This window comes from Bos taurus, chromosome 7, assembly GCF_002263795.3.
Source record: "Bos taurus isolate L1 Dominette 01449 registration number 42190680 breed Hereford chromosome 7, ARS-UCD2.0, whole genome shotgun sequence".
Classification (NCBI taxonomy): domain Eukaryota; kingdom Metazoa; phylum Chordata; class Mammalia; order Artiodactyla; family Bovidae; genus Bos; species Bos taurus.
The window spans coordinates 40709356-40720476 of record NC_037334.1 but is presented as its reverse complement, the minus strand read 5'-3'; the positions used below and the strand labels follow the sequence as shown (position 1 = coordinate 40720476).

General features: G+C 39.2%; 2 protein-coding genes across 6 annotated transcripts in view; one reads left to right on the top strand and one right to left on the bottom strand.

Annotated features, from left to right (window-relative positions):
- Window positions 1-285: 285 nt before the first annotated feature.
- OR2H10 (olfactory receptor family 2 subfamily H member 10) lies at window positions 286-1158 on the top strand. Its single transcript, NM_001389988.1, has one exon. It carries the CDS (start codon window positions 286-288, stop codon window positions 1156-1158), a length of 873 nt encoding a protein of 290 aa, NP_001376917.1.
- An 8491-nt stretch (window positions 1159-9649) lies between these two features.
- The window catches only part of NLRP3 (NLR family pyrin domain containing 3), a 49424-nt gene continuing 47952 nt past the window's right edge, over window positions 9650-11121 (bottom strand). For 4 of the 5 annotated variants that reach the window (XM_010807177.4, XM_059888311.1, XM_059888312.1 and 1 more), the window contains one exon: window positions 9650-10427. In XM_010807177.4, the coding sequence (XP_010805479.1) occupies window positions 10328-10427 (100 nt within the window). In that variant the 3' untranslated portion in view covers window positions 9650-10327. 5 annotated transcript variants of the gene reach the window in all.

Sequence of the window (11121 nt, the reverse complement as noted above, 5' to 3'; positions counted from 1 at the left end):
AGGAAAATGCTAGAATTATCCAAGTTTGAAGAAATGAACAGATGAAAATATCCAAAAATTAACAGGATGAATAAAAGGTCAGCAAAACATCAGAAAAAATATTAATATAGGATAATAGAGACAGTTTTCTAAAATCACAAATCACTTTTCTCTGCTACCTCTAGGTGATATTCTAATTGATGTCTTGCTTCTTGCAGTCCCAGATGGGCACTAGATGGACATGTCAATGGCACCATCCCAGATGACTTCATCCTTTTGGGTTTTTCAGATAACCCCAGCCTTGAAATGACCCTTTTTGTGACTGTGTCTATCTCTTACATGGTCACCCTAATGGGCAACACCACAATCATACTTCTGTTCCACCTAGACCCCCACCTCCACACCCCCATGTACTTCTTCCTCACCAACCTCTCCCTCCTGGACCTCTGTTTCACCACCAGCTGCATTCCCCAGATGCTAGTCCATCTCAGGGGCCCAGACAAGACCATCAGCTACCTGGGATGTGCAGTCCAGCTCTATATCTTCTTGGGACTGGGAGCTGCTGAGTGTGTGCTGCTGCTGGTCATGGCCTTCGACAGATATGTGGCAGTATGCCGACCCCTACACTATACAGTCATCATGCAGCCTCGAGTGTGTCACAAGCTAGCATTTTTGGTCTGGACAAGTGGGATATTTGGCACCTTGGTGCAGTCACCCACCACCATGAAGCTCCCCTTTTGCCATCATCACCGGGTGGATGACTTTGTCTGTGAAGTCCCTGCACTGATCCGTCTGGCCTGTGGGGACACACATTCCAATGAGCTCCAGATTTCTGTTATTGGCTCTGTTTTCCTGATGGTGCCACTCCTGCTCATCCTTATCTCCTATGGTCACATTGCCCGGACAGTGTTGGCCATCCAGTCCCATGAAGGGAGGAGGAAGGCCTTCCAAACCTGTTCCTCTCACCTGGTGGTTGTTTTCCTCTTCTACTGCACAGTCACTGCTGTCTACATCCAGCCCCGAAGCCATTTTTCCCAGAAGGGAGGAAAGTTTCTAACTCTTTTCTACACTGTGGTGACCCCCACTCTCAACCCTCTCATCTATACCTTGAGGAACAAGGACATGAAGGGGGCTCTCAAGAGGCTATTTGGGAAAGACAGAACATCCAATGTGCAGTAAGCAAATCAGCTCAGATTCATGAGCTAATTTGTCAGCCTTTGTCCAGTTCAGTTGCTCACAGCATTAAATGTGTGGTATTTCTTTTGTGGGAACTCTCAATTGTCAACAAGAATATGAAAGGTCAAAAGCCTTGTTTGTCCAGACAGAAGATCCATCAATACTAAAATCTGATGCATCCTGCAATATTGTTCTTAAATTTAAATGGAAGTGCAACATTGTTCCCATCAGGTTACCAGCACATAATAGACACCATATATTTTATTTTTTTCAGTTTTTATTGGAGTATAGTTGCTTTACAATGTTATGTTAGTTTCTGCCATACAGCAAAGTGAATCAGTTATACATAGACATATATCCCTCATTTTTAGTTTTCCTTCCCATTTAGATCACCACAGAACACTGAGTAGAGTTCCCCGTTCTAGAGTAGCTTCTTATTAGTTATCTGTTTTATATATAGTGGTGTATATATGTCAATCCTGATCTTCCAATTAATCCCATTTCCTTTCTCCTTGGAATCCATAAGTTTGTTCTCTATGTCTGTGTCTCTATTAAAAGAGAGAACTTATTATAAGGAATTATTAACTAGCTATTGAAGGAAGGAAAGGCAAAAGGAAGTAGCTACAACCCCTAGCACTAAGGAAGCACAAGAAAATGACTGAAATTGCTAAATCTGACTATTGAAAAGAGCAACCTCAAGATGCCACCAAGCAACAAGCAAGGTCACCTGGACAGGCTTTTTCTACCTGCAAAGGTTTTCTTTCAATGGAGACCAGTTAGACCAACTCCCGCTCATTGTCAGCACCATTGGGTTTACCTTCTGTGCTGTTTCTTTTAGTAATACCTGGTTGGGAGACTGCCTTCGAAGGGATAGTATCTATAATAGTAAGTGGAAATCTTGACCAATTTTCACAGCTAATGACATCACCTCAGTTTTGGCCCTAAAAATGGATCTGCTGCTGCTGCTAAGTTGCTTCAGTCGTGTCCGACTCTGTGTGACCCCATAGATGGCAGCCCACCAGGCTCCCCCGTCCCTGGGATTCTCCAGGCAAGAACACTGGAGTGGGTTGCCATTTCCTTCTCCAATGCATGAAAGTAAAAATTGAAAGTGAAGTCGCTCAGTCGTGTCCGACTCTTTGCGACCCCATGGACTGCAGCCTACCAGGCTCCTCCGTCCATGCGATTTTCCAGGCAAGAGTACTAGAGTGGGGTGCCATTGCAGGCTGCATCAATTCTGGCTGATAGGTCTCTGGGCCAGATATTCCAGGACTGGGAACAATTTGAACAACAGGAATTAAGAAGGGAAAATCTTATTAAGTTATGTCACCCAGTTTGGCCACAATATCAGTTCGGAAATTGAAAATGGAATGAAGTACACTGTGTTCAAATTTTCATGGCCTTGCATTTAGGTAATAGAACCCAAAAAGAAGTTAAGGCATGTGTAACTTGGAGGGATAAATCCAGGAAGTACATAGAGGACATTTTAATAGACCCTCCCTACAGGACCATGCAGTCAGTATACTTAGTTGGGAATGAGGCCATCCGTGAGGGAAATCCACAATGGAATTACTTGGTGAATTCAATTGATAGAAATAGATGGGACCATATGATTACCCATTTAATAGAAGGTATGAAGAAACTTACAGTAAAACTTGTTAAATATGAAAAGGCAAAAGAGGTCCAATAAGGGTCAGATGAAAATCCTGTAGTATTCCAAAGGAGACAAGTGGAGATTTTTTAAAAGTATACAAACATAGATTCCTCCTCTCCTGAAGGACAGGCCCTTTTGGATTCCATAGGCCAGTCTTCCACAGACATCAGGCACAAAATTCAGAAAGTGATTTCTGAATCACTTCAGTGTGAGTTGTTCCAATTAGCTTATTCAGTTTCAATAATAAGCATATGGACTTAAATGCTGAATGCACCCAGAGAAATATTTGAAAGGCCCAAATGTTGGAAGTGGCTTTTTCTGCTTGGAGAGGCCCAAAGGGGAAGCTGGTTTTTCTGATCCAATCTGGCCCTGGCAGACCAGCCGGCTTACAAGTACCCAGGCAGGACTAGAGTACTCCATGCACATGAAAGGGGCACTGGATGAAGATTGCAATCAAGGAGACCCTGGCAAACAAGCAGCACATTGGAAGAAGGAATGCCCCAGATGCCAGAGAGTGGTGGGTGGCCCCTGGGCCATCGATAGTTTTGCAATCAGAAGACTGAAGGAATCAAAAAGTAGCTCTGACTAAAGATACCATCTACCTAAGTAATGTAAAGCCTTGGGTGGTCTATAGATTTTTTTATTTTATTTTATTTTATTTTATTTTATTTTTTAACTTTACAATATTGTATTGGTTTTGCCATATATCAAAATGAATCCACCACAGGTATACATGTGTTCCCCATCCTGAACCCTCCTCCCTCCTCCCTCCCCATACCATCTCTCTGGGTCGTCCCAGTGCACCAGCCCCAAGCATCCAGTATCGTGCATCAAACTTAGACTGGCGACTCGTTTCATACATGATATCATACATGTTTCAATGCCATTCTCCCAAATCATCCCACCGTCTCCCTCTCCCACAGAGACCAAAAGACTGTTCTATACATCAGTGTCTCTTTTGCTATCTCGTATACAGGGTTATTGTTACCATCTTTCTAAATTCCATATATATGCGTTAATATACTGTATTGGTGTTTTTCTTTTTGGCTTACTTCATTCTGTATAATAGGCTCCAGTATCATCCACCTCATTAGAACTGATTCAAATGTACTCTTTTTAATGGCTGAGTAATACTCCATTGTGTATATGTACCACAGCTTTCTTATCCATTCATCTGCTGATGGGCATCTAGGTTGCTTCCATGTCCTGGCTATTATAAACAGTGCTGCGATGAACATTGGAGTACACGTGTCTCTTTCAATTCTGGTTTCCTCAGTGTGTATGCCCAGCAGTGGGATTGCTGGATCATAAGGCAGTTCTATTTCCAGTTTTTTAAGGAATCTCCACACTGTTCTCCATAACTCTTTTGTGACCCTGGGGAATGTAGCCCTCCAGGCTCCTCTGTCTATGGGATTTCCCAGGCAAAAATACTGGGGTGGGTTGCCATTTCCTCCTGCAGGGGATCTTCCTGACCCAGAGATCAAACCCACCTCTCCTGCACTGGCAGGTGGATTCTTTACCACTGCACCATCAGGTAAACCAGTCTTTTCTGTAAATATTAGTAAAAAGATTTAGCCGTCTAGAAAAATGAGTTTGATTTGTTCCATCTGCCAGAAGCCTAATTGCAATCCAACAGTTTGTAGCTGATGAGTTTTATGATATTGTACCTGACTCAAGGCTGAAATTTTGTAATGGGAACTATGAGACCTCTGTGTGTGTGTGATTGTTAAGAATTTGTGTGTTACCGCTGCATGGTATTGCCAAAAATTAATTCAAAAGAGTTCTATTTAATTGGCTTAAAGGAAATTGAGTGCTTATACAAATACTCAGAAATAGAAAATAATCCAGCCAGAATAAATTTCAGGTTCATATCATCTGGAAAATATTCAGTACTAAACTCATATTTAGTACTAAATGTGGCTTAACCTTGTTGAATTAATATATACATGTCTTTAGAGTCATCAGTGTTAAGTACAGAACTTCTGTTGTACCTATATTTACTAGAGATCAAATAAGACCTTATTCTGTTACAAATTTGTTAACAGGAAAGGTGAACTTAATGTGGAAAAAACTTTTAAAGAAAGTAGAATGTGTGTTTTCAGTAAAGAAGATACAAGGAATGAAATTGTATTTTATTAAGGGAGAAGAAAGTAACTCTGTCTTAAAGCTGACTATTTCTGAAGAGAAAAAAATTAAGTGATATATATAGAAAATGATGGGAAGGTTTTTGGAAAGTGGGCCCTGAGGAAAGTGTTTTGTGCATTGTCAGGATTGACTGTGTTTAGGATAAATTTAACTGAGTAATGAATTTTAAAAGTAAGCTGATGTAAGACTTGAATGGGCTTCCCTGGTGGCTCAGACAGTAAAGAATCTGCCTGCAAATGCAGACCAGGGTTCAATCCCTGGGTTGTGAAGATTCCCTGGAGAAGGAAATAGCAACCCACTCCAGTATTCTTCAATGTGGCTTTTCTCTCTGTTAAGAAGACAGGAGACCCAGGTTTGATCCCTAGATAAGGAAGATACCCTGGAGAAGGGAATGACTGCCTACTCCAGTATTCTTGCCTGGAGAATTCCATGGACAGAGAAGCCTGGTGGGCTACAGTCCATGAGGTCACAAAGAGTCAGTTAGCAACTGAGCATGCACACATACATACATTGTGAAACAATCATCTCAATCAAGCTAACTAACATATTCATTATCTCACATAGTTGCACTTTTCCTTTTGTGTATACATGTGTATTTGCGTGAGCTGAGAACATTTAAAACCTACCCTCTTAGCAAACTTCAAGGATACAACTCAGTATTGTTAACTATAGTCACATTGTTGTACATATAGCTTTGCTTTTAAAGTTTGTCTTCATTACATTTGTAATTTATTTGTATTATATAAGGCAGAAATATAATGTTTCTATGTACATGGCTGCTTGTCCCAGTCAGGTTCATTGACTAGTCTTTCCTTTTCTCAACGTTTTTGGTGTCATAAATCATATTACCATGCATGCCTATGCTTGTGCATGAATTCTATCCTGTTTATATTACATCAGTCAGTTATTAATCTCTAGTGTGTCAAGTTCTGCTATGTTGTTGAGTTTCTTCCAGATATGCTTTGATTCTTATTTTTCATATTCATTTAAACATTATCTTGCTCAATTCTGTGGAAATCTCTGTCAGTATGTTAATAACAATTGCACTGAATTTTAGTTTGAGGGGAGGGATAATCAGCAGTGAATGCTGCTGAATCTTCCCATCCATGAATATGACATATCTCTCAATCTCTCCATTCATTCAGGTCTTCTTTTGTATGATTTTTATACAATTTTTAAGAAATTTATTCCAGGTGAATATTGACTGAAAGAAAAATATACAAGTTAAATTTTATTCAAGATCTTACTGAGGACTTTAGCCCAGGAGACAGCCTCTCAGATACCTCTGAGGAACTGCTCCAAAGAGGTAGGGGAAGAAGCCAGTATACATGAGATAAATCCAAGACAAATTCTTAAAACTGAAGGCCTTAGGGAATGAGTGTAGCTAAGAATACATCTTGGTAAAAGATTATTGCTAGTCACAAAGAAAAAATATCTCAAGTTAATGATTACTGTGCTTTTTTATGTAAGGTAAGATGAAAGAAACTGGGTTTATTAAAATTCTTCCTGAGATACATCTAACTAAGAAAACTGTTTGCCCACAACACAAAGCACCTTGTAGTCATCTTTAATTTCCTCTGTCTGAAGCACAGAGTGCACTGTTGGTCAATGACTACAGTGGATGTAGTAATTCAATTCAATTTAATTTGTAGACTTCAGTTCAGTCGATCAGTTGTGTCCGACTCTTTGCAACCCCATGAATCGCAGCACACCAGGCCTCCCTGTCCATCACCAACTCCCAGAGTTCACCCAGACTCATGTCCATCGAGTCAGTGATGCCATCCAGCCATCTCATCCTCTGTCGTCCCCTTCTCCTCCTGCCCCCAATCCCTCCCAGCATCAGAGTCTTTTCCAATGAGTCAACTCTTCGCATCAGGTGGCCAAAGTACTGGAGTTTCAGCTTTAGCATCTTTCCTTCCAAAGAAATCCCAGGGCTGATCTCCTTCAGAATGGACTGGTTGGATCTCCTTGCAGTCCAAGGGACTCTCAAGAGTCTTCCCCAACACCACAGTTCAAAAGCATCAATTCTTCTGTGCTCAGCCTTCTTCACAGTCCAACTCTCACATCCATACATGACCACAGGAAAAACCATAGCCTTGACTAGACAGACCTTTGTTGGCAAAGTAATGTCTCTGCTTTTGAATATGCTATCTAGGTTGGTCATAACTTTCCTTCCAAGAAGTAAGCATCTTTTAATTTCATGGCTGCAGTCACCATCTGCAGTGATTTTGGAGCCCAGAAAAATAAAGTCTGACACTGTTTCCACTGTTTCCCCATCTATTTCCCATGAAGTGGTAGGACCGGATGCCATGATCTTCGTTTTCTGAATGTTGAGCTTTAAGCCAACTTTTTCACTCTCCACTTTCACTTTCATCAAGACGCTTTTTAGTTCCTCTTCACTTTCTGCCATAATGGTGGTGTCATCTGCATATCTGAGGTTATTGATATTTCTCCCGGCAATCTTGATTCCAGCTTGTGCTTCTTCCAGCCCAGCGTTTCTCATGATGTACTCTGCATATAAGTTAAATAAGCAGGGTGACAATATACAGCCTTGATGTACTCCTTTTCCTATTTGGAACCAGTCTGTTGTTCCATTTCCAGTTCTAACTGTTGCTTCCTGACCTGCATACAGGTTTCTCAAGAGGCAGGCCAGGTGGTCTGGTATTCCCATCTCTTTCAGAATTTTCCACAGTTTATTGTGATCCACACAGTCAAAGGCTTTGGCATAGTCAAGAAAGCAGAAATAGATGTTTTTCTGGAACTCTCTTGCTTTTTCCATGATCCAGCAGAGGTTGGCAATTTGATCTCTGGTTCCTCTGCCTTTTCTAAAACCAGCTTGAACATCAGGAAGTTCACAGTTCACGTATTGCTGAAGCCTGGCTTGGAGAATTTTGAGCATTACTTTACTAGCAATTGTGCGGTAGTTTGAGCATTCTTTGGCATTGCCTTTCTTTGGGATTGGAATGAAAACTGACCTTTTCCAGTCCTGTGGCTACTGCTGAGTTTTCCAAATTTGCTGGCATATTGAGTGCAGCACTTTCACAGCATCATCTTTTAGGATTTGTAGACTTGGATGGTGACAAAAATTATCTTTGCTTTTCTTTTGCCTGTACACTTAATAACTTTTATTGCTATGATTAATAGGATTTTGTTATATTTTAAGTGGCAGGTGTTTAGAAATAGTATTTCTTTTTAATTATTTAAACTTTTTATTTGGAAATAACATCATAGGTACATAAAAGATGCATGAACAAGAACAGTTTAAAGGATAATTTAATAACTCCCCCACCCCAACATCTACCCATTATTAACACTGACATTGACATTCTTGAATATAGTCTCCTTTACCTTTTCATAGAACTTCCTCATTTGGAGTTTGTGTGGTGTTTGCTAATTAAATTTTGGGTTCTCAACCAGAAACACGCAATAATTGATATCAGTTTCTCCTCAAGTCATCTTACCTGAAAGAAGGCGTCCATCTGCCCTCCCTGATATTTTTTATTAGATGGTCAGGGTACTGTCTAGTTTCTGCTTTTTATATAGTTAGTATTTTTCTTTTGCAACTGATTAGCCAATGTAAAAAGATAATTTCAGACTACATAAGAATCCTGCTCATCATTTAAATTTCCTATTAGGTTTTAGCACCCATTGCTGCTTCATGCCTGACTTAATTTTTACTATGATGATTGGAAAGAATGATTTCTTTCCAACTGTTTGTATTGATGTTTGCATATTGATTTTCTATCCATCATCTTTACTTATTTTTTAGCTCTCCTAGTGAGGAAAACTTCATGGATTTTTCCAAGTTAATAGTTATACTGTGGGGTCTTTATTCAGATATTTCTCTTGACCTTTGAGAGGTAAAATCTTAATTCAATTTTGAGAGCCTAGTGCACAGAAATGTTTCTATCTTTCCAGCTTAACTGTGTGTTTCTAATTATATTTTATCCTGAATGTCAAGGTATTTTTAGCAGAGAGGCAGTCTGCAATACCTCACTTTACTAAGATGCAAAAATACAAATATTGAGACTAGAGTTACTCAAAAGCGCTGGTACTACAGACGACAAAGACAAAGACTTTGCATCAGAATATAAATCACATACTGCTTCCCTATTGAAAGAGTCTTACCATGAAAAAAAGTTAGCTCATCTAAAAAAGCAGTTTTGATCCCTGGGTCTGAAAGATCCCCTGGAGAAGGAAATGGCAACCCACTCCAGTATTGTTGCCTGGAGAATTCCATGGACAGAGGAGCCTTGAGGGCTATACTCCATGGGTTGCAAAGAGTTGGACATGATTGAGTGACTAATTTTCACTCTTTTCAGAAATCCAATGGCTACACTTTGACAAGCAAGGTCTAGATGACTCACTTGAAAAAGGAAATAGTATTTCTATCTTGAACAATTCCATGTGGTTCGAGAGTTTCTCCATGTGTGGAAAAGTAATTAATCAATACATATTAATGAGTTAATGCTGTGTGAAGTGTGATAGATGAAATGCTCTTGTGATGAGATAAATCCAAGACAAATTCTTAAAACTGAAGGCAAAATGCATTTTCTACATAATACTTCTGTTTATGAATATAGGCTCCATCTACTCTAAAATTTTCCTTTGCATGATTTTCAACCTCCTGTCTTACCAGAACTGAAATTTCAACCATCAGAGTTAGAGGGATTTTTTTCCTCATTCATTACAATTGAATCATTTAGCAAAGAGATTTTTTTAATACATGAAGCAATTTAATTTATCTTTAGTAGTTTAGATAAATAAGTAAAAGGCTTTCTAGGCACCCTCTCTTAAAACCAAGGAAAGGAAACAATTTAACTCAATAAATACAATAAAGATTTTTTTCTATTTTCAAAACTTCCAACCAGCTATAATACAATAAAAATCAGTTATTTTATTAGAATATATAACAGTTAAAAAATTAAAAATAAATAAGTTGCTGCCACAAAATTGCAGCATAATATATAGTTAACTCATTCTGTTATGGTCAGTTAAGAGAAAGATGGCAGGAAAGATGATATAGTCAAAGAAAAAAAGTGGGGAGAGGTACAAAGGAAAGGAGAGTTAGAGTAAAAAGAGAAAAAGAAAGAAAAAGTGTTTTCCTGAATGAGTTAGATACATGAGGTCACCAAGAGGAACACATCCTCTGACTGAGCCACTTCGGTAAGAACTGTATCATTTGATGATTTTACTGCACTGGTGTCTTCAACCTAGGGGTAAAGGAGATTCTCACATTCACCAAGCAGAAGGACCATCAGCAAGTTTTCACTCTTCCTCACTGGACCAGAAGAATTGCAGAGAGGTGATCTTAATGCTGAAGGAGGAATGCTCACTACCACTTGTCCACACCTGAATGGCAGAGTGCTTCCACCACTACCGAGAAGGCTCAAAGACAATGGTTAATTCAGGCTTTTCTTCTTGAAGTGTTTCTAGGGCACGTTTTGTGTCATAGTTGAAATACATTTCACACAACCTATAAAAGCAAAAAGAGAGCCTTGGATTACACTCTTCAAATGAACACTTTGAGAGTTTTGGGCTTTAAAAATCTGGTCTCCTCTCTTAACCTCATACTTCTAAGCTTTCCAGTGCTACATATCATGCCTAATGTGATTTCTGTTACATTTTTAACCTTCATGTTTGGAAATGTTTAAAAGTGCAAATATAAAGAGAATAGTATAATTAATCCTGCCATCTAGCTTTGACAGTTAACAACTCATGGCCAGTCTTGTTTCATCTATTACCCACCCAACTCCTCACATCAGTGGATTATTGTAAGCACAGCAGTTCAAGCATCTATAAATATATCAATGTGTGAAATGAAACAACTTTTAAAAGAGAATTACAATGCAATTATCATACCCATAAAGGTTAACAATAACTTTCACATATCAATATATGTCCAACCAGTGTTTCAATTTCCTCAATGGTCTGATAAAATTTTTATATTATGTTAATTTAATCAGGAGCCATATAAAGCCCACACATTGAGAATTCCCTGATGGTCCAGTGGTTAAGATTTGGTGCTTTCACTCCTGTGGTTTAGGTTCAATTCCTTGTCAGGGAAACAAGTTCCCATAAGTCACAGCCCACCCCTCCACTCTGCCAAAAAAAACCCACATATTGTAATTTCTTGGTACACCTATCAATGATATGAGTTCTTCCTCCAT

Coding starts and splice junctions, on each gene's coding strand:
- OR2H10 (NM_001389988.1), top strand. CDS start 286: ATGACCCTTTTTGTGACTGTGTCTATCTCTTACATGGTCACCCTAATG.